Below are 24,479 nucleotides of genomic sequence, written 5' to 3' on the forward strand. Positions count from 1 at the left end.
TAGATCTTTACTTTGCGAATCCTTGTTGTTAACTGGAGTACGATACATGTTGGGTAGTTTTTCTGTACGGTTTAACGTGAAATTTTCAGATCGCTTCGGAACCGCTCCTTTGTTTTCTCTATTTGAACGGCGTAACTGTGATTCCATATAACCGTAACTGTGGTTCCATATAGGGCATTCGAAGGACAAAAAACGTAGGCACAGTTTGCAGCAGGACGAAGTCTTCCCTTACCTGGGAGAGAAGCGCCAAAAATGTGGGTACAGGACAGTACACAAAACCACGATTTTGTATTTTGTAGCCATTAACAATCTTACGTAATAACTAGTACATTATTTTAAAACAATCTTAAGCCGGGCAAATTCACAACAAACCTATCCCAACGAAAGGGCTTGAAAAATTAGTGAAAATTTTCACCCCCGATTGCTTTGATTTGTTATTTTCCAAATCAAGCGGTAACCAGGGTTACGGTGTTGGGCACGTTTGTATTATTCATGTACCGGCACAGTAGCACTTTGTGAAAACTAAAATAGAAGTGTAACGATAAAATAAAATGGATAAATGAATAAAATGTCCAGCAATTTGATGGTAATAATCTTTTATGCGCTTAATAGTGAAAATGTACATAAAGTTTCAAAGTCAAATTTCTGTGAAAGTAAAACTAGTAAAAGCATCTCGGTGCGAGAGACAGTGAATCGATTGGCATTCGCATCAAAAGCGAAGGACATTCGACTGGCATGTCGTATTTGCGAATAACGTGCTTTGGCTTTGATGTTATTCGTAACCAATGGCTCAATCAAGGGCCACAAACGAACTAAATGAAGTTTAGTTGAAATTTTTCTCAAATGCGCAAAATGTCGTATTTGCGTACTTGCAACGAACACGCTTGGGCTTTGATTCTTATTTGTAATCAACGGCCCTTTTAAAGGCCACAAACGATTAAAAGTAAGATTATTGAAACATGTCAAACTATCAGAGGTTGGAAAGCATCGGCAAACGATTTTATCATGAGAGGCGAACAGTTCAATTCGCCTATAACTAATAAGCCACATACATTCATGCTTCATAGCATCACTGAATATACGAATATCGTGTGCAATGCAAAAGTGCGAAATAACACCTTCTGCTGTTTCTAAAACAACTAACACTACTTTAAACTATTCTCTTTTCATGGTGATATTATTTTGAACACTTTTCGGCGTCCCCGGGCATGCTATACTCGCTAAATCAACCACACTCAATATTCTGTATTCAATTTTTGAGCGAATTCCGATGCTCACAATGAGGCTATGTTCGTGATAGAATTCAAAGCCGATGGATGCATTATTGGTGATTCATCACTAATTTAAACTTTTTTGATTTTTAAAAGAATTCGTTATGTGTTGTGACGTTAGATGGTTTGAAGCAAGGTGACGGACTAACGAATTTGCTGTTCAACATTGCATTGCAAGGTGCTATTCGAAAGGCAGGCGTGCAGAGAAGCGTTACCACATCGATATAATCGGTGGTTACTGTAAAGCTCTGAAAGACGCGTACACGCATCTTAAGGAAGGAGCTGCGAGGATAAATGTCGTAAATTCTACCAAAAACAAAGTATATGGTGCTTGGTAGAGAGCGTGGTAGCCCTTCGGATGTTGGAATTGCGGCGGTAATGGAATACTTTTGAAGTTGTCGACGAATTTGTTTACGTTAGTGACATGTGGCAACGATGTGAGCCGTGAAGTAAAAAGGCGGATAGCGGCTGCCAACAGGGCCTTCTGCGGATTACGTAACCAACTGAGGTCCCGTAACTTGCAAATTCGCGCTCTATAGGACGCTAATTCTCCCAGTGGTTCTCTACGGCCACGAAGCGAGGAGCCCCTAAGTCAAGGTCTAACTCCGTACCGATGACTGAATGGCTGGAGGGGTGAAAACATGCCAGTCGCGAATGGAGTGCTTTTGGCATCTTGCCCCTACTGTGCCATGCGGGGCTCTGCGACGGTCGACCTTTTTAGTCCTTTGCGACTCGTGGGAACAACATAGGAGTCCTACCCAATTTCCCTTATAAGTATTACGCCAAGTGCGTTCTGGTCAACATAATTGGCTTCGCTTACAATTTGCTGTCTGATCTGTGTTGGAGATTCTTTGTGCATATACTCCGCTAGTCAAACACAAACGGGCAGCAAATTTGTATTTATGCGAAAAACTTTTTAAAGGCTCTGCCACCATCGCATTGGTTCAGGAGCCATATTTTCGCAAGAGGTCCTTTCATTCGACGGATATTGGAAATCAAAAGTTTGCTATTTTCAGCAAAACTGGCATGATAAATCCTCGTTTGATGCCCAGGGCATGCATATTGTTACGTTGGTCAATAAGTGCATGCCCTATCTTTGAGTTGACTACTTGAGATATTTGTGCAGTCACAGTAGAACTCGTCGTGGATGATGTCCATAGGCGCTATGTCTACTGTTCTGCATACTTACCACACGATGAACCGTCTCCCAGCGACAATTTCAGAAATGTGGTGAGATACTGCCAATCTAATGTGCTTCCGCTCATTCTCATTACATGCATAAGGGTCATTCCATGCCAAGTGACCGAGAAAATGTTCAAACGTGTAATCGACATTCACGGATTTGTACCAAATTTTGCCAGATAGTTCGTTTTCGGTCAAAAAGTAAAAATCCAAAATTTGGTACGGATCGAACATTCCCTCGATTAATAGGAGCGCCTCCATTTTTAAGGAAAATACCCGAAAAAAACGTTTGAGGGTGTTTAACAGAACAATAGATTTCGGTGGCAATGAAAATTTAGCAGGTGGTGCAATAATTCTGTTCTCAAAAAGTTTTAAATATATGTTGCATATCATTAGACAGTACACTCTGAGTACATCCAAAATTTACCATCTACGTTATTTAATTAAATTGGTGGCAGTACGAATTGTTCCGGGAATAGGAAAAACGAACTAAAGAAAATGGTAACATGAAGGAAAAAAAGACGTAAAACGAAAAGGAAAGCTAAAAATAAGGTATCAAAAAGAGCAAAACCGGGGCAGGCGAAGACGGAAAACGAGAATGAAATGAGATGAAGAGTTAGAAAAGGACGAAATCTGGAAACGAGTAGGGAAAACGAGAAGACGGTATTAAAAACAAATGAAAGACATGACTGAAAAGAAAAAAAATGGCAGAATAAAATTAAACAGGAAACTCAGGACAGAAAAAATGGAAGACCAGAGAAAGAGAGAAAAAATGCAACAATTTTGCAAAAAGCAAAAATCAGTAAAAAGGTTTGGTAAATGAGGAAAAAAACGAAACAAAAAGAAAAAAACAGGATAGAAATATTAAATAGAAAAATAGAAACGAAAGTCAAAAAGGTTAAAACGGAAACGAAAAATATAACCCAACAGAAAAGGGGAAAACAAAAAATAATAAGAGGAAGAACAGACGAAACCAAAAACGGGATAGAAAAGGAGTTTTAAAGCAAAAAAAGACACCGCAACCGAAAAAAGAAAAATGTCGGACAGTACCTAACAAAAAAAAAACGAGACAGAAAAAGAAAAAAACGAGACAGAAGAGAAAAAACGGAACAGAGAAATAGGAATCGACGGACAGAAAAAAGCAAGGGAGAAAAAGAAAGAAAACTAAATAAGAAAGAGAACACGGAACACAAAAGGGAAAAGAATTGCGAGAGAAAAAGAAAACCGATGGAGGAAACATGGAAAATGGGAAATAGAGATCAAACATGATTTAAATGGACTTAAGAAAAACACGAAAAAACGGGGCATAGATACCGGAAGACCGGCGACGAAAAAAAGCCAAAAAAATGAGATATCAAAAAGAGCAAAAGAGGAGAAGAAAAGTAGATAAAAAGTTAGAAACAGACGAAATCTCTAAACGAGAACGGTAAAAGAGAGGATGGAAAAAGGAAAAAAAACAAACGAACAGGACTGAAAAGATAAAAAAATTGATAGGATGAACCAGTAAACTAAGGACAGGAAAAATAGAAGACAAGAAAAAGAGGAAAAACGGGAGAGAAAGATCAAGAAAAAGGTTTGGTAAATGAGAAAAGCAAACGAAACCAAAAGACGAAACAGGATAGAAATAGAAAGAGAAAATGAAAACGGAAGACAGAAAAGTTAAAACAGAAAGGAAAAACAAAACTCAATAGAAAAGGAAAAACAGGATGGAGTTTAAAAGCAAAACCGAAAAATAAAAAGAAAACTTATCCAATTTAGTTCGAAAACAGACACTGAGAAAGCCTGCAAGTCGTAGGCGAAATACGTATCTGTCGTGAATAAAATATGCATAGAAGAATAAATTGCATAGAAATAAATTGGATAAGTTTTCTTTTTATTTAATTTCAGGTTTCGTATTCAACTAAGACGTCCCAAAAACTTCAGTCGAGAACCGAAAAAAGCAAAAAACGAAAACCGGAACCAAGTAAAAGAAGCAAGTCGAAAGTCAGACAGAAAAGGACAAAAACGAGACAGAAAAAGAAGAAAAACGGAACATAGAAAGAGGAAACGGCGGACAGAAAAAAGGAAAAGAAGGGGCGAAAAAGAAAAGGGATACGGAACACAAAGCAGGAAAAATCAAAAGAGAAACAGAAAACCGATAGAACAAGCAAGCAAAACGAGAAAAACAGATCAAACAAGAACGAAATTAACAAAATGGTAACACGGATGAGAAAAAGAAGGTAGAGAAAGGAAATAGAAACGATAAACGGGAAAGAAAATAGCAAAAAACGAATGAAAAACAGCACTGAATAGATAAAAAAAACAGGATAGGATAAAAGAGAAAACTCATGACAGAAAAAATAGAAGACGAGAGAAAAAGAGTAAAAAGTGAGAGCAAAAATCAAGAAAAAGGCTTGGTTAATGAGAAAAAACGAAACAAAATAGAAAAAAAACGGGATGGAAATAAATAGAAAGCAAAAATGAAAACGGAAGACGAAAAGGTTAAAACGGAAAGAACAGAACAGAAAACGGAACGGAAAGAAGAACAGAACCCAACAGAAAAAAGTGGAAAAAACACTACATAATAAGAGGAAAAACAGAACAGACGAAGACGAAAACGGGATGGAAAAGGAGCAAAAAAGGCGAAACTCTAAACCCAATAAAAGAAAAAAGTAGAAAGTCGTACAGAAAATGACAAAAAACAAGACACACAGAAAGAGGAAACAGCGGACAAGAAAAAAGGAGAATGAAAAGAAGAGAAAAAGAACTAAGGGCATACGGTATAGAAAACAGGAGAAATCAAAAGAAAAAAAATAGCGAGAAAAAAGAAAATTGATAGAGGGAACGGGGAAAAGAGGTCAAACGGGATATGAAAAGAGAAAGCTGGGACATATAACTGGAAGACAAAGAAGAAAAGTAAAACAGAAAAAACAGACTAAAAAGAAAAAGACGAACAAACAGGATATAAAAAAGGAAAACCGGAGTCGAAAGCGAAAAAAACGATCATTTATTCCGATGAAATGCGACAGATAGGACGGAAAACGACGAAGAGCAAAAAATTTAAAAACACAAAAACGGGAAATAATCAATTCACTTTTAAACGGCCGGCAATCAACCGGTATTTTTACGATAAGTAATTATCTTACGATTACTCCAGCAGATTTTTCTGAAAGTTCGGACTTTTTGCTTATATCTGGCCAGGCCAATTACTTATCACTATAGAATTCCGTACTTAGAATGCAATACTTACATCAAAGAATGCCTTTTCGTCAATTTTTTTGGAAGGTACCGGTGCGGCTTGTGTAGGTGCCTGTGCAACGGACTGCACTTCGGCCAGATCTAGAGCGGAAAGAAAAGAAAACTTCGATCAGAATCGCAATGCGGGTAAAATAGACCACCGACTACGTACCTATAAACCCTTTACAGTTACAGTCCTCCATGGCATCGTAGTACCGTAGCTGATGCTTGTGAGAATCCAGTACGAACCACCGCTGCTTCCAGTTCTTCAGTATTGCACCTCGTTTGTACAAATATCTGTCGAAGGGAACAATCAATCAGATCAATCATATTGTCAAACACCACAAAGCACAAGCCATTTACCCTTCATGAGTTCTATCGTCCGGTACGTTGCTGCTGTACTGATCGTAGTAGTGCTGGCTGGTGGTATTGGCCGTATTCACGCTGGACGAGACGCTACAGTTGTCGCCCTGGTTGCGAGCCAACGTCGGCGGATTACCCTCTACCGCCTTGTACTTGGTGCAGTTCTTCGGCACCGATTCGGCGCACTTTTCGTGGTAGGTGTTACCACAGTCGACACACCTGAAAGTGGATTTTTTAAAACCATCATCATCATCGGTTTTAAACGAAAGCCTACCGTAATCCATTGAGGAGTGGTCCCCACAGGACGTTACCGCAGTGGTTGCAGTTTATCGGAGCCGAGTAGGCGTGCTTCTCGAACCGATGTGGATGGAGGAAGTTTTCCTGATGATAGCCGACCTGCCGTCCGCGCATGATGATTTCAAGTGTGGATCTAAAACGGAAACAAAATTCAATTTAAAATCAATTGGGATGATGGACCGTTAATGCAAAAGGTAACCTCTTGTGGAGCAACCGGCCGTGACACCGCACCAAAGCACTGCTGAACGAAGCATGCCGCGTGAGCGAATCCGAATGTGGCAGCTCGAGTTTGTCCCACACTTGGCGCCACTTTTGCGGCAACAGCCCTCGTTCGGCTTCGGCATTCTTAAGCTCCTCCAGCAGACGGGAGAACACGTCGGCATCGTACTTGTTCAAACTGTCGTAGCCAACGGAGACCACCTTCCGGCGGGGCTGTCGGTTAACCAGACTTCCACTTCCACTTCCGCTGCCACTACTGCTGATGTAGTCGCTCTCCTCCTCCAGGTTATCGCTGCAAACCAGTTCGGGATCGTACGGGGGTCCTTGCGCAAGCTCTTCGTCCAGATAGTACGACCACACTTCCAGAACGGAGATGGAGCTTTGTGGCCGCAGCACGGTTCGCTCCGGATCCGGGGTGTACATGAAGTTGTAGAAGATCGGATTCTTGGCGTGCTGCCGTTCGATGTAATCGAACAGCGACGGGCCGAACTTTTGCGTGTTGGACGCATGATTGCCACGACCGACACCGCCGCCAACCCCACCCGGGTAGATGTTGTCATCATCCGAAACGGTCAACGTCTCCACCACATGTTTGTGGTGGGAGTTGAGTGAACCACGTTTGTCATCGATGGCGGTGATACCGAAATCGACCCGTTCCAGTTCGCAGTCGAACAGAAACGTTCGGAAGCGACAGCTGACGTGATGGTAGGCTAGGAATCGAAGGTAGAATTCATTGAATTCGAAGGCTAGCGGGAATTGGGACTGGATTTGGTGGACTGCGTCGAGAAACTGCAGAAAGGTTGGAGCGAACGGAGAGCCAGAGCTGCTGTTCGGTTTGAGATTGCTTCGGTGGCCAAAGCGATGACCGAACGCAAGCCATTCTTTCTCGATGAGCACGCGGAAACCTTCGATGGTTCGATAGTAGGGATCCAGACACAGCTGGGCCAGGCTGGAAATCTGAGCCGTCACATCCCAGCCGTCCTCGAGCGCGAGCGTTACGCTGGACTCCTGAAGATCCATCAAATCAACCACGGCACCGGACAGCTGCAGGAGACCACGGATCTGCTGCAGCCATTCCGACTGCTCTACCAGCCGGGAGAAGGTTTGATCTGGTTCGGTGTTGACGCAGGACGGCAGGCAAGCTCGCATTAGCTTTTTGAAAGCATTCCGCGAATGCCGCACGTCCGTGTAGTCGACCGGTATGAACTCAGCCCACATTTCCGACAGTTTGGCCGACTTGGACTGGGACTTTTCGCCGAGGAAATACAATGGCACACGTTGGAAGGTGTAGTTTTGCGACGATTGCGGATCCCAGTGGTCCCGAATTTCGCGGGAAGCGGCTCCGCCGCCACTGGTGGGTTTCAGTGAGCCCCATTTGTTGGTTTTCGGGTTCGGTCGGATCGCTCCAAAGCTCGAGAAGGACGAATTGTTTATCGAATACAGCCCATTGTTGCCTTTGTTGCTTTTCCGGCCGGCGTCCGGCGTGAGGGTTGAATTATCCAAGCGGGACATGTAGATGGGTATATTGGCTGCTTGTGTCAGCGAATCCAACGAACTGTTGGAATCGGACAGACCCCAGGTGTGTCGAATCGGTCGAGTGTGGGGTGTGGTTTTAATTACTGACACGAAATATCGATCCTGTTCCTGAAAGCTGGCTGAATCTGCTGAGGTGTTCGATGAGCCGGGGTGTCCTTTAAGCATTCCCATGACACCCTTGGCCAATGGAACCGCGCCTCGCAGCAGTGTTGCTCCATTTTTGTGTCTCCACGTGGCGGTAGGTATTCGATGATGTTTGTAACACCGGGAAAGGTTCCGCAGTGCATCGTCACTAACATCTTTGGGACAAACCAACATCGCCGGATACGTTCTACACAAACTGTAGTTACAGTTGATCGAGCTTATTCGGTAACCGGTTTGCACATCCCCCAGTCCCACTCGAAACCAATCCTTAACGTAGCTGCGTTCCTTCAGCCGTTCAACGTCCTTCACCGTCACTCGGGGCATCGTATCTGCACCCTCATCCGAACCATCTTCATCCTCCGGGTTCTCATTAATCCCCGTCGCACTACTCCCGTAGGTTTCCTCAAAATCGGCCCCCGGCAAAATATACTTCCGCTTCGTAGCACCTTTCTGCTTGAATCCCGCCTTCTTCGCCGTTCGCAGTAGAGTCTTTTTGGCAAAGTCCTTAAGCGTGGCATTTTTTTCCTTCACCTTGTGCAGTGGCGTCGGGTTTGCAATCCCGTGCGTGGTGGCAAACGCAAAATGGCCGAACTCATCCTCCGGATGGCGCACTTTATGCACGGTCTTCCGGAATGTTTCAATCGCTTCCTGCATCACCTCTTCGTCGAATGCCACCTTGATCAGCTGAAAGGTGCAGGACCGCAGTTGCATACCTTCCTGCAGCACCTGTTCCAGATGCTGCAGGTAGATCACCGTTAGACGTTTCTCTTTGGTTAGCGATGAGATTGGAAAGGCCCGCACGATACTCTGCTCGCAGCAGTACGGATCGCAGGGCCATCCCTTGAACACGATACGGTAGTTTGTCAGAAATAGAGCTCCCTCCGCCGGCAGTAGATTCGAATTACCCACTTCCTTCTCCTCTCGGCCGTCCGCCAGCAGGTACACCCGCATGGGTTCGCCGATAATTTCCTCTCCCAGCAGAAGCGACGGATACTGCAGTTTAGGCTTCTGAATGGGAGGAATCCGTTTGGCCTCCCGATTGACCGCCTCCAGCGTTTCGATGTGCATCTGTATGACGCCAGGTACCATCTGGTGGAGATTTCGCAAATGCTCCGCGGTAACGTTTCCCTCATTGCACACCCGATCGATAAATTTACACACCATTTTGCCCACCTGAGAGCCCACCTCGCCGGGATCGTTATCCTCAAACCCTTCGTCACTGTGATCGCTGTGACTGTGCGATTCGATGACGCTATTCGAAACGCTAGCGTCGTCATCCGCGTGAGAATCCATTTTTTGAACCTTACCGCCGGTGTTGACATCCTGGGGAATCAACAGGAATACCATTCGATTTGCGTAATGAATGGCCTGACTGTAGAGGGTTTTCTCCTCCGAACTGATTAGCTCCAGCTGCTTTTCGGCATCGACGGACGGCCAAATGCGCATTTGATCGGCGGCAATCTCCAGTGCCGATGGTTCCTGTACCTGAAGTTGAAAAAAAAACAATGCTAAGTTAGGAAAATTGAATTTGCGACATCCTTATGTATAAAATAGTCTTGTTGATCTAGTAGATCTAAGTCAAATGACGACGATCGATGGCCATATCTGGAAATGCTTCATGTACACACTGGAGTCTTCATCATCTATGTTCCTAAGACCAGCCTCCATCAATGAGATAGAGCTGCTTATTAACAATTTAGACTCCAAAAAATCTACTGGAGCAGATAAAATAACAGCGAACTTTATTAAATCCCATCGCGAGTTTTTCGCACGGCTATTAACGGATATTTTTAATGAAATCATACGAACTGGGCAGTATCCTGACAGTCTAAAAATAGCCCGCGTCGTTCCTGTTTTCAAATCAGGAGACACGAAAAAACTCAACAACTATCGATCAGTCTCAACGTTGTCTATAATCGACAAAATTGTTGTTCCACAAGGCAGCAATTTAGATCCTGTGCTCTTTTTACTGTTTATCAATGACCTATGCAATTTGAAGCTGCACGGGAAGGTCCGATTGTTCGCTGACGGCACTTCTGCATTTTACCAAGCGCTCGACTACAGAAGGATTATAAAACAAATCCAGGAGGACGTTACGCTGCTTGCGGAATTCTTCAATGAAAACAAATTGTCTCTCAATCTCAGTCAGACCAAATACATGCTGATACACTCCATGCGGAAGCAGATACCAGACCTTGTGCCTGTTTCAGTCCAAGGTGTAACACTTGAAAAGGTTAACGAGTATTGTTATTTGGGAATGGCAATCGATGCTACAATGAGCTGGACTGCGCATATTAACTCATCAAAGAAAAAGCTGAGTTTATTATGCGGAATATTGCGAAGAGTCTCACCATTCTTGCCGCTAACTTGTCTAAAGATGATGTACTTCTCCCTGGTGTATTCTCGAATTTAATACCTTGTTGCGAATAGGGTTCAGCGAGCAAAGCGAACTTGCGAGAACTACAAGTACTACAAAACAGGTGCCTGAGAACTGTTTTTAAAAAGCCATTCCTGTATCCTACCAACAAGCTATACTCCAATGTGAACGATTCGGTCCTGGAAAGTGCACACCACTGTATTCAATTTAAAAAGATTGAAGGTTTTGTGCCTGTCGGAGAAGAGGTTTAAAAGGAGTTTCACCCCAACGGACTTTCCTTCACTAGCGAAAATGAAAATAAATAAATAGATAAAAGAAAAAAAGAAAAAGGATAAGCAGAAGCAAAAAAAGTTAAAAAAAAGAGCAGAAGAAGCCGATTGTATAACATTTCATCGAAAACTATTCCCCCGAAAGATATTTCCCCGAATGTACCAATTCCTAGAAAACCATTTTCCCGAAAGATATTTCCCCGAATGTACTAATTCCCCGACAGATATTTCCCCGAATGTACCAATTCTCCGAATATACCAATTCCCCGAAAAACATTTTCCAGAAGGTATCGTTTCCCCGAAAACCATTTACCCGAATACTGATTTCCACGAGTAAAATCGGTTGTATGACATTTGCCCGAAAACTAGTCCCCAGAATTTTTTTGCCAGAATGCAATTTGCCCGAAAACCATTCCCCAGAATGTACCATTCCCCAGAAATATTTTTCCCAGAATGTACCATTCGCCAGAAAACCATTTCCCAGAATAGATTCTTCTCCAAAAAATTTAATAAATGAAAACATTTTTCGCATTTTGGTGAAGACCATCTGGCGGAATATATCAATCTGCGTCGTACGACTTTTCCCCGAAAACGATTTTCCATTTTCCAGAGTATACTATTTTCCTAAAAAATCTTTACGCGTAGTACAAAGCAAAGCCTTGGATTATAAACTTCATAAGACTTGACCGTTCTTTATCCGTAATCGGTAATTAGGGTACAGGATAATTACGGAGCTAGTGTAACGATCCTACTGTCTACCGTGACCGCTCCTAGTTCTGCGCTGCTCCTAATTCTGCGCATTTTCCTTTATATAAATATTTTTTAACATTGTGCATAACTATGATCATTGCGTTATTTTTTTATAAATGTCTGTTGAATATTACGCCATTATTCTCAAACGAGCCATAGTACTTGAGAGCGAAATAACGTGAAACTGAAAGTATTTTACATAACAGAAAATATCGTCGTAGCACCAACGCTAAAATTGTCCTAGAAAATTAACAAATTTATGATCAAAATTCTTTGCAATGATCAGCATAATTAGAAAGAATTATTGGTTTTAGTCATGTTTTAGACAAAAAGAATGATTGCATGCCTTGCTTTCCTTAGAAAAATGCGATGCAATAATGCGTAGATTTAGGCACAGATTTTTTATTCATGTTCCAAATTCTGCGCAGTAATGTATCCTACGAAGAAATCGCAAAGGAATATGCAACCTCACCCAAGTGGCTGAGGTATAGAGGCATAAAAATTCAAGTAGAATCTTTAACTTGCATTGATTGGCACCCTGTGCTGTGTCTCGAGGTTCGAACCTACGAGCGCCAATTCATGAAACCATGTCTTCTCTTTTTTAATGTCCAACCTCATGGGGCTGTCAGAGAGTGGGGAAGTGGTTTCTACATGAAAACACAATTTTTAGTCTTAGTTTACAGTGTAATGTTCAGTATGCAGAAAACCCGAATCAATTCGCCCTTCACGTTATCGAGAATAAAATATTTAAAATGAGCACAACGGACGGCACAAGAAGGTCGGATCATGGATTTAATTATGGTAATGGCTAATGCCGGATTATTTGGTGTGCTTTCAGCGCATAAAGACATAAACAGCATGGTAGGAGAATTTATTTTCACTTTATGGGTGCGCAGAATTAGGAGCAAACATGCGCAGAATTAGGAACATGGGCAAGAAAGTGCGCAGAATTAGGCACCGTGGATAAGTTTACAAAACGAAAAATATACTCATTGCTGGTCGATAGCGGACCGTAGCACTACACGTTGAGGCTATCCACGTTGTTAATTTGAATCTAGAATACTTAGAATAGCGGAAGAATCGTAAAAATGTCTTAACTGCGCAGAATATGGTACGTTCACGGTATATAGCAGCGTTACACGTAGTACAACTCTCCCGAATATAGACTCTTTCATCTCTTTGCCCCGTTTCCCCGTTTTTCCGATATGTTCTTTCCCGAAATTTTATTTTTCCTGAAAACTTTTCTCGAATAATATCATACATTAATAAGAATATATTCTTAAGGCTAACATTGACCGTCATAAAAACAATTCAAAGTTAATCTTTTGCGTTTAAGCAGAATATGGGATAACGAAGAAAAGAAAAAAGCATTTCTCAAGATCTACTGCTTCTGGTTTATGGTTTATTATGGCATTTATTTGCATTGGTTACCAGGACATTGGGTTTTACGTGGCCATACACAAATGGAAATATATTACTTGTATAACAAATCCTTTTTGCTTTCCCTTAAATGCAAATGAGTTATGCTCATTACAAGGTGTGACTTATTTACCGTCTTAGCAGCAAGTGTTTCCTAGATGATTCAGGGCGAAATGGCCGTAGGCCGCGAGTGTTCGCCGGCGACCCGCCGTCGGAAGCATTTTCCTAGGTTTATTGACTTTGGTCGTAGTGATAATATCCACACACACAAAAAAAAAAGGTTTATTGACTAGTAGGGGCTATCCCTTAGTTCAGTCCGAACGAGCGATAGCGAGTAAGGACAGCATGTACTCAATAAGTAGGCCGAACATGCTATCGCAGTTTTCGAACAGTAATAGTCAAATCCAAATTACTACAAGCTGATTTTAGGGAAAATGTTAATAGCTATTTTGCAAGAAGGAAATTATTCGAAAACTAGACAACAAGAAACTTTTTAATTTTTTCAAGCATTTATCATACACTTGATCCATGTATCCAGCTTTTTACGACCTATAATGGCGGACGTGTTCGTAATATTTGAACGGCATTTTTGACATTTCAGTAATACATCGCACGTCTTGCTTCCGCATGTTCACGGTAAAACTAAAGGAACTTGCGGAAACAATGTACTCTTCCTCGGAAGTTTCTTTCTTACTCCATATCAGGTATAGAGCCGAAATCCTAAAACAGTCATTGACTTTATAAACCATGTAGTACCGAATTGGGGCACAGCATTACAACTATCCCGCTCAACTCCATCAATGGGTATGAGCGGTCCGTAAACTGTGTACAGCAATCGGGGCCTGCCACAAAAGACGATCATTAAGACTGTCGCAGTGGCCTTTTAACCCAATGCCCTTCTGACATACAAAAAAAAAGAGTCAAGAACCAATAAAACGCTTAATTGCTTCAAATTTCTGGTAAGCTCATGCAAATACATCTATTTTGGTCCATTCTGGTGAAGTTTCCTGGGAGACAGAGGATAATTTTCTGGGAAATGGTCGATTCTGGGGAATGGTTTTCTGGGAAATGGTTCATTCTGGGGAATGGTTTTCTGGGAACTGGTTCATTCTGGCAAGTGGCTTTCGGGCGAACAACGATACCAGCCGTGAGATTCGAAGGCGTATTATCAGCGGAAGTCGTGCTTACTATGGGCTTCACAAGCAATTGCGGTCGAGCAGACTAAGTCCCCGTACAAAGTGCACCCCCCTGTACAGGACGCTACTTATTAGACCGGTTGTTCTCTACGGGCATGAAACATGGACAATGCTCGAGGAGGACCTGCGGGTGCTCGGAGTTTTCGAACGACAAGTACTAAGAACGATCTTTGGCGGCGTACAGGAGAACGGAGTATGGAGGCGGAGGATGAACCATGAACTTGCACAGCTCTATGACGAACCCAGTATCCAGAAGGTGGCTAAAGCTGGACGGATACGGTGGGCAGGGCATGTTGCAAGAATGCCGGACAATTACCCTGCAAAGATGGTGTGCGCCTCAAATCCGGTAGGAACAAGGCGACCAGGAGCTTGCAGCGAGCATGATGGTTAGACCAGGTGGAGCGAGATCTGGCGAAGAGTACTCGGTGGAGAGCGGTAGCCCTCAACCGAGTTACATGGAGAAACTTTGTTCGACAGGCTTTGTCTTAGGACGGCAAGCCACCTAAGTAAGTAAGTGTGAATCTCCACAGAGAAAAAAACAAGCCACCGCTACTCCAGACCCTCCCGCTATCAGACATCGGACACAATCGTTAGGAAACTCTCAACACCACAAACATGCATCCAATTACAAATAAACCACGAAGACAAATGGGCAGGACAATCCCTCAATGGAATGCCAATGGACTATCGCGAAGAATGAATGAAGTTAGATCTATACTGCCGCTACTCGCATAACAGTATCATTTACATAGGAAAATCCACTGTATTACGAGTAGCGGCAGTAGACTACGAGAGATTTTGCAATTCAGAAAACACAGACCCCTCTCTTAGCCGTAGCAGTCAGGATAAACTTTTCGGAGTCACTCACAATCGTTTCGTTATATTTCCCACACGGAATAAAACAAAAAAGCTGACTGTTGAATCTTTACTAACAACTCCCGCAACCGTTCCTCATACTAGGCGTTTTCAATTGTCATAGTTGTTCTTGAAGAAATCGAAAAACTTTGCCTAGTAAGAAAATTGTGCAAGAATCAATAAACGACGGTGAAGCATGCATTATAAATTACGGTACCCATGCTCATTTGACGCACAGTACTGGCATGACTGACGCAATTGATATATCCCTTAGCTTAGAAAATCTTAGAACTAAATACTTATGGGAAGTACTCCCAGAACCCAGACCTACATGACAGTGATCATTTCCCTATCATAATCCGTGTAGAGCACCAGAAGAATTTGAAAAAGCTCGTAGGTTCGCCTGAAAGCTGACGTGGTCATCCAAAAAGAAATCGTGGGAAGACTTTGTTAATTCACTTAACCCGAGTACTGCTTCATCCACCGTATGGAAAAAAGTTCGCACTTTACGGAGCCCAAAAGGCACTAACGAACGCCCTGTATACAAAAAAAAATTTCACCACAGCAAATCGCGAACGTACTGGTAAGTTGCTATCAATCCGTTCCATCGGACTCCTCCTATAACCCTACATTCCGTGAACTCAAACGCAAGACCGATATCCGGCCGCTAAACTATCCAGCGGTCAGTAATGACGTTTAGCCTCAACGAACTGCTCTGTGTGCTCGACTCTTCGCGGTTCTTGCCATGGACCAAATGGAATACATTATGAAATGCTCAAAAGGTTACCTTTACAGACGAAGAACACCTTTCTTGTGCGAATAACATATGGGAAGATGGCAATCTTGGTATATTACTTCTCGTACCAATCCTGAACCCCAGCAAACAACCAAAAGAACCGGCAAGCCACAGACCGATAATGCTCTCTAGTTGTCCCGCTAACATAATGAAGCGAATGATAAATCGACGACTATTGTGGACCTTAGAAAACCGGAAACTATTAGATACCCGACAGTATGCCTTTGTATGACCGTAATCTGTAAATTACCAACTAAAAAACCTCGCTTGAGAACTACAACAATCAATGGAGAAAAACAATCACGCTGAAATCTTATCGCTTGATACTTTCAAAGCATACGGAGTTACCGGCTTATCGACAACCAGATTAAATTGCGGAAGACATAACGTCAGCGATTCATAAAAACCATACATGGTCCGATGTAATCTGGTTGTCAGTAAATTAGATGAGCTAAGCTGTCTACGTGAAGCTCGTAAATCAATATGTTAAGGAGCTTGGCCACAAAAGACGCTTCTTCAATCTTTCAACGTGTCTCTAATGTCACCAAATCCAAAAGCTGGCATCGGTCTACGTAGACACCAGGGTAGATGTCGCAGGGCGATACGAACAAATCTTCGTTGAACACGTTCTATTGTGGCTTTCCAACGCAAGTTATGAGGATTTCAGATGACATATGCATTCTCAAGTATTGGGCGTACCAACGCGCAGTACAATACCTTCAAACAATGGGGATCCGATGTAAAGTCTCGGGATTTTTTTTGTGATAACCCAAGTTGTTGCGAAGCTCTTGAGATGACAGCAGTATAATGTTTGTCAAACATGAGCTTGTCATCCAACAGAACTAGAAAATCGTTGATCTGATCGACGCGTCTGAGAACTTTGATCCAGCAGAGAAACTACTAACGCCTCTGTAGTTCCTTACATCTCGCTTTTCTCCTTGTTTGAATACGGGAAGCACGTTTAACTGTTTCCACAGCGTTGGAAACTTCCGCTGCCCAAACGATTTGGTCGAAATCGAAACGAAAATTCGCCTTAGAGGCATGGCAAGAGCAGTAGCTCAGTAACAGAAAATAATAGCTGGAACACCATCGAGACCAGGTGAGTAGGAGCTCTTCAATTTATTTGCACCAGAAATGACCATGTCGAGAGTGATGTAAAAAATGTCCAGATCAACAACACCATCGGAGACACCTGACACAGCTATTTCAACATCAGACTGCGTGGTATATCCATTGGCGAACACAGAAGAAAAATGATCAACAAACCATTCGCAAGATTCGGTAACAGTCACTGATTCCGTGTCGCTATTTAGCCTACGGTATGCGTCGCTGGCATATTTGCAAACGCGTTTATTCTGCGGTGTTCGTTGCTTAAGAAGTAGTCTGTGCAACTCACTATTACTCCAGGCAGGTTTTGAAGGACGTCTAATTTTGGGAAGATTCTCATTCAGTCCAGTGCAAATAGCATCACAAAACCGCCATGTCACGTCATCCACATCGATCTCGTACAATAATGTAGTCCAATTCAGAGACAAAAGGTGACCCACCAGTACATCACAGTTAATACGACGATAGTTTAGAGGCGCAACTCCGAAACTGACAGCTGGATACCCGTCCATCTCTAGTGACTAGTACCGATCTGGTTCTGCACCCTATCCCCATAAAGAATGGTAGCGGGAAGCAAGGAAGCGGGAGAGAATTGTCGTACGGTACTGTATTCGATCCTCTCCATTAAAATAATAAATTTGCGGTTGGTTATAATCACCACAAATGAGAATTCTGTCGTCTGAAGACCCTTTGTCCGGGAATTCACAGATTGAGAGAATATGCTCGTCGATAAACTTGACAACTTTACTTCTGTCAGGTGGGATGTAAACTGCAGGAAGCAAAATCTTCATTCCTTTAATGATAGCAGAAACACAGACTTGTTCGAGACAATTTCCATGTTTTAAGTTGACCACCGAACTAGGAAACTGTTGAGCAACGGCAATTAATATGCCACCAAAACTACTTTTGTCACTATTCTAAGAGCTACGATCACAACGATACACGTTGAAGGCTGATCCAAACAGCTCAAGAGAATCGATGTAGTCATCTATACTGGTTTCAGTTAGAATGATTACATCATAGTTGCAGTCATTAGATATAAGGAATGGGTCGTCTACTTTAGTCCTTAAACCTCGCATATTCTGATAACGTATGCATAAAAAAATGAACTTTCTTCGGATGGTGATAAAAAAAACTAAGACAGCTAATTGAGTTTGATAAATTTCCCATGGAAGGTAATTATATTAGCTTACTTGCCAAAAAATTCAACAGCTCTATCAGTCGAACCCTAACCGTAATGGCGAAAACAGTAAAGCTACTCCGTTCAGAAGTGTGAGCGTTCAAAGAACGGTACCCCGCCGCGTCGAAAACGGATATCGTGCGGCACTTTGTGGACGTCCGATGCGCCCGTTCCGGCATCTACATCTTGGTACTATTGCACAACAATCAGAGCATCTGAAGAAAGCCCGATTCCGGACGGCCGATGACCCTGAGCGACAATAAGCTCCAAAGGATGCTGAAGAGGAAGACCGAGGTAAAAATGGCTACATCGCTGCGTGTGTTTGGCCGGAAGGTCGGTGCAACCGGCCAAACAGTGAAAAAGTACCTGGTGAACATGGACAGACATGTCAGAAAGTAGCAGTCCCGTCCACTGGTCTCGGAGCTGCAGGCAATAAGATGGTCAAGACGATTTTTCCGGCGAATCGCGACGTGCGACGTGGCGGTGGTGATGGACGACGAGACCTATCTCACCCTGGATGGCAACGATTGGCATGGCACTTCGTATTTTACTTCTCCCCCGAAGGAAGTGGGCTTCGAGGTGAAGTTGATTTCACACACTAAGTTCCCCAAGAAGGTGCTACTGTGGTTGACAATCAGCGAGAAAGGGATGTCAAAGCCGCTCTTCTTTCGATCCGGACTGGCCGTGAGCGGGGAAATTTATAGTACGAAGTGTCTGCCGGAAGTGGCGTTGTTCATCAAGCAATAAGGGTGAAGACGTGGTGTTCTGGCCGGGGGATCTGGCATCGGCTTACTACTCGAAGTGATCGTTGGAGGAAATGTGGAACCCAAGTCGGCGAACCTGCCCAACGTCCCCCAGCTGCGTACGCCATCGAGAATCTCTGGGCAAACCTAAAGTGTAAGATATAGGCTCCAACAATTTTTTCGCGAAAACTGAGGAGGAATTGATAAATAAAACGAAGAAAGAACTCAAAAACATGCCTACACGCATGTTTCTTCCGCCATGGTGAATGTTCCGGTTAACTGCCGGAAGGCCACTCGCAAGGGCGTAGAATTTTTTTGCAAGTAAGCTAATATAAGGTCGCCATTCACCGCTCAGCTCCATTTACCGCTCATTTCAAACAAAAAATGCTTATATCTTTTTAAAATGGTTCGTTATAGTAAAATAACTTTATATGTTTAATGATACGAATTAAACATAAATTTCCGCTATATTCATAAAGGCTCATTTCCAAGATAAATAATCTTTATAGTGAGGAGCGAAAAATGCCATTTTGATCGCGTTTTTATTAAGGCCATTATTAAGTGCAAATGACTAAATGAATTATTAGCTCAAGCGAACTTGTTGCTTTGGTTTTTTAGAAACTATTCTTCTACATAACACGAAATAAGTCAACAGTATTTATATTAGCGTTCTATTCTGCTATAATTGCCAAACCAAAAACAAGGGTCAAGACGCGGGTTTTATTTATTTGGCAACAGTAAAAAATATGAGCGGTAAATGACACCCATATGAGCGGTGAATGGATCGTCATATTTCAAGTGAGCGGTAAAAGGGGTCATGAGATTGCATTACTTTTTATTAAAAAAGTCACTATTATGAAATATTTAGAAACCAAGTAAATTTTTCTTGTAAACACAATTGTTTTCTGTATCTTATGACTCAAATTGGGTTTCGATGGACCTCAATTTAGATATAAGCTAGCTAGAATCGTTTTTAAATGAGCGGTAGATGGCAACCATACGGACAATCATGTTTTATTATTGCACTGCACTTTTAGTCGTGTTCTACTTCCTGCCTAATGGGGTCTGAATTGGATCAGCTAGGTCGGGATCGAATCCCCGGTTCCAGGCCAGATTGCAAATTGGGCTGAGCTGGGGTGGACTGATACGGGTTAAAATAGTAAAAAAAATGCTCCGCCATCTTGCATTTCAAAATAACGTTAAACGACGGTTTTAGAGCAAACGGTCAAATGGTGTTAACAATTCAAAGCATACCCCATTTCAAAATATAAATTGAATTTTTTGCAGTGGAGTTCCACCTAAAATGATCTATTACTGTAAAGAATACGTGGGAGTTTCTACATACCCTCGACAGTAACGTTGCTCGGTCCATTTTATCACGCGACGTCGAATGAGGTAATCCATTATCCACCGTAGACCAGCCGCCGTAGCTTGACTTGTCCGCTGTGCTGTGCCGGGGCAGGTAAAGCTCCTTGATAAAGTTTTGCACATCGTGATAGAACGCATCCTCCCAGAATTGTTGATTTTTCCAAACCGGATGGTCCTGAATGCAGGTATAAGCGAACTGTATCACTCCGGTACACAGCTTCCGACAGAAGGTAGTCGAAAGCGGTAACAACGCAGCCGCAACGCCGTACTCATCCTTCGAAGAGTCGTCCTGCAGTGCGCGGTTCATCAGCTTAACCACCAGATCAAACTGCTGATGATCCAGCTGCTTATTTCCGTGTGCAATTTTGGCCAACTCTCGGCACAGCGTCGACCGGGCATCCCGCTGCTTCAGTATTCGAAGCACGGCCGGAAAACTTTTCCTCGCTTCCGTAATTTTATTGTCGAAAATACAGCTTATGCAGGTTTTCAGCACTTCCAACTTTCTGGCACTGTTGTTCACAATCGGCCGCAGCTCGGGGGCCGCCTTGAGATAGGGTCCCATCGGAACAATTCTCGGCGTAGGTCGAATGGTCTGCAGTCTAGCTTGCAGATCGTTCGCCGCCAGTCCATTGTTTATCACACTCTGAACCTCCTGCGCATCGATCAGCGGCATCGGAGGCTGATGAATGCGCTCGAATGCACCCTCTGGTGGTCGCAAAATCTTCTGCTGATACGGTTGAGGATTTGGATTTTCATTAGTGTACAACTGCTTCGCCAGCTCCTGGATGTGCACCAGCACTAGGCCCGGATCGTGCGCTTCCTGTTTGAGCAAATCATTCATTGAGCTGTACAGTTCATCCCACGCGTCACAGGGTCGCCACGGAGGCCCTCGTTCCGTAACAAATCCCGTAAAAAACATACTATCCAGGACTCGTGATAGAAAGTTGCAATCCACCAAATCGCGTGCTCCCAGAAACCCTGCTCGATGGAATTGAATTATCGGCTTTGGGTTGATCCTGATCAGTGTCAAACAGGAGCGGTAACCTTGCAGCAGTTGGGCAAATAACCGCATAAACACGGCCCGTATTTCCTTGTCCAGCATGGCATCCGTTTTGTGTTCCGTCCGAAAGCCATAACCCGCGCCGTTGTTATTGTTGTTGTTGACATTCGGCGGAAAGGCAAGGTCGGCTAGTGCCAGTTCCGGATGCAGCACTAACTGCAGTGCATTCTCGGTCGCTTCCCACAGGGCGCGTGGAAGTTTCGCTACCGGAGGTACTAGCGATTCCGGTATGTGTATCGATCCCCCGTCTAAATCGGCCACTATCACATCCAGCACTTCGGTCACCTCCGACTGCATCGCACTGTGAATACCCATGATGAACGGCGTCGGTGTGGACAGAACTTCCACCAGCGATGCCGGCAGAATCGGAATGTAAACGTGACTGTAGCGGAATGGATACATCAGTGCGGTCAATGCTCGGCAGCTGTCCGTTAGCCGTGAGTAGCTGGTCGAGTGGAAGAGTATTTTATGTTCGGTCATAACCGCGCAAAACAGGAGCATCACATTTTTCGTTCCCAGCTGCTGAAACAGCAAACTGACGCAGGATCCCGTCACCGGAAGTGTGTGAGAGAGGGGCGGTTGCAGGACCTGCTTATCACCGGCACCGATGGAAAACCTAACCTGAGGTCCCCCGGGTGGGGGCACCTGGATGCATCCCAGTATGCTGCCGATAAGATGGTGCAGGTGGAATTTGAAACTTTCGAGGTACACGGTGTAGATCGTTCCCAGGCAGTTCCGAAAGGTTTCAATGTAATCCAGGCGGGAAACGATCACCAAGCATTTCGGGGCATACATTATGCTGTGGTGGGTTATCGAAGGAGGCCCACTGCTGGCGGCCAGCAGTGCCCTGCTCGTCGCCGACAGGCTATCGTCCTCTTCCTCTTCGTCGATCGGCTTGCTGGGGGTGATTGCGATTGTCTCGTTGAAGCAGAGACAGGCGCAGTAGTGCCGGTTGGCGTCGATGTCCGTCAGTACGGACACGAAGAACTGTGGCTCCTGGCGAACGGTCGACAGCGACCAGCCCTGCGGTTGGCAGAACTGAAAGAAGAGACGGGAGGTTCGTAAGATTGGAGGTTTTAAGTTTACTCTGTGGTTTTTAACATACCCATTCGATGCCGGCGATGAACGGTGTATCGGGCCAGTCCTTCTCTGGGAAACGTTGAATGATTTTGCCATTTCGTGTGCCGGTTCCTGGAAAAAATAAGACAAAAAATTGTTTTATAACACTTTTGTTAATTGTTCGATATTTTTCATCACATAAAACTGTTCTTCACGGATGTATGAATTAAAATTTGTAAGTTTCAATTGAACTTACAGTTTTCAGGTTCAATTTATCACTTCTTGCACCTTCAAAGGAGCACAAAAAAGATCATTCCGCTCTAGTTTTGATACGTGACCGGGTCTTGTTGTAACAGATGTGAATAGAAACGATTATGATTGAGATGTATGGAATTTACTAAACACCGATGACGGAGCGTCGGATGCCGACGTTCTAATTGATGATGGCTATTAATTTATTAGAATTTTGCGTTAAGTTTGTGCACTGCTTAGAAAAGGGTACGGACGGTAATTAACTTTCAGCATGACGCAGATGGTAGTCATCTTTCAATACCATATCGATAGTGCCTGGTGCATCGCTTGAAACTGTGAAAAGCTCGTTCATTAAATTCGGATTTGCTTTGACTGAGATTTATATGAAGCGCCGAAACTGAAGAATATATGAATTCCTCAAACGACAGCTAATAATTATCTAAGTCTGATTAGTAACATATTTGCTGGCTAATGCAAACAATAGTCTGGCGACAAAAGTAATGTTTGAAAGATGATAGACCAATGTTGACCTATGTAGTCGTCCCACATCAGTAAGCTGTTATATAAGTTTCGGCAGATTGACGCACATATTGTGTTACAGGATAAGTAAATGGTTACTTGCATTCCAAGGAAATTTTAGCAGCTGGTTGCTCAAGCTAGAAAATAATTTTCCATTGAAACATATAATTGATTCCTGTTATTATTGAGTAATTCCCGTTGAAACGGGGCCACTACTGACACGAGGTCTTCACATATTAGAACTTTTGCACTTAATTGATTGAAAATGGTAAAAAATGAGAATTACATTTGGAATACCTCGAAATAGTGGACCCCTCGTTCGCCAAGGGGTCTAACAGTTTCAAAAAAAAAGTTGAACTTTCAGCAAACTTTGAGATTTATATCATGTGATATTTCATAAATTTGCAATAAAAAAACTAACAAATTGCCCGGTTCTGTGAAGAATAACAGGGTTTTCAAACGGAGTAAACTTTTTTTGGCAGCCATCTTGGATTTGGTGGCCATATTGGATTTTATCAATAAATCGCCGTTTTCGCTATGAGCCCCCAACCGATTTTCGTTTTGATACCTTCATTGGAAAACTGAGAAAAGATGCTACAAGAAACATTCATAAAATTAGATGTGCAATGGCATTAACAGACTAAAACAACCAGTTATCTGTAGCAAGGTTCACAATTTTCAGGTAAATATTGAGCAATTCGCTGAAAAAAGGCGACTATTTTTGATTGGAATGAAATTTTGCCGATGTGTTGGGTACCACGCAAGAACTCATTTTCCAATAATTGTGATCTTTATTCGTCAATAGTAACTCTTCAAAAGGGCGTATTTAGAAATGAGATTACTTTTTTTTCGAAACATCATATCTAGAAAACTATTTATTTGATCAAAATGGCGTCAAAGGAAAAGTTGTAGGAAATTAAGTGTTTAGAAAAAAATACACTGAAAGAATTTTTCTTTTCAAAACCATGATAAAAATTGTAAAATGTCAATTAAGCATAAGCATAAGCATAGGATACCGCCCGTGTGCTGCTACTCCGTTATTGACCAGGACCGATGAAAATTGCAAAATGATAGCTGGAAGAAACATACTTGGGGGAGCATGCTATTCCTCATTGTGCAACCTTATCAGGTCCCTACATGCTGATCAATACCGACGCCCGCCACGTCCGAATGCGGGTCCTGGTGGGACGGGAAGGAATGTTAGTCCAATACTTGCTGCTACTAAAGACCAGGGAATCCTCTGCATCTTCACAAGCATTTCGGAAAAGGCATTGTTGTTAGCAAAAGGAGGGAGCTAGATA

The 24,479-nt window shown here is 43.0% G+C and overlaps 1 protein-coding gene across 4 annotated transcripts in view; it reads right to left on the reverse strand.

Moving 5' to 3' along the window:
* LOC128741358 (myotubularin-related protein 13) overlaps positions 1 to 24,479 on the reverse strand; it is a 50,430-nt gene that overhangs the window by 3,805 nt on the left and 22,146 nt on the right. For all 4 annotated transcript variants that reach the window (XM_053837134.1, XM_053837133.1, XM_053837131.1 and 1 more), the window contains 7 exons: positions 22,454 to 22,539; positions 20,266 to 22,386; positions 6,529 to 9,713; positions 6,307 to 6,462; positions 6,033 to 6,251; positions 5,842 to 5,966; positions 5,683 to 5,771 (listed from right to left, as the gene is read on the reverse strand). In XM_053837134.1, the coding sequence (XP_053693109.1) occupies positions 5,683 to 5,771; positions 5,842 to 5,966; positions 6,033 to 6,251; positions 6,307 to 6,462; positions 6,529 to 9,713; positions 20,266 to 22,386; positions 22,454 to 22,539 (5,981 nt within the window). The remainder of the gene's footprint in view (positions 1 to 5,682; positions 5,772 to 5,841; positions 5,967 to 6,032; positions 6,252 to 6,306; positions 6,463 to 6,528; positions 9,714 to 20,265; positions 22,387 to 22,453; positions 22,540 to 24,479) is intronic.

The sequence above is a fragment of the Sabethes cyaneus genome, chromosome 3 (genome assembly GCF_943734655.1).
Source record: "Sabethes cyaneus chromosome 3, idSabCyanKW18_F2, whole genome shotgun sequence".
Taxonomy (NCBI): domain Eukaryota; kingdom Metazoa; phylum Arthropoda; class Insecta; order Diptera; family Culicidae; genus Sabethes; species Sabethes cyaneus.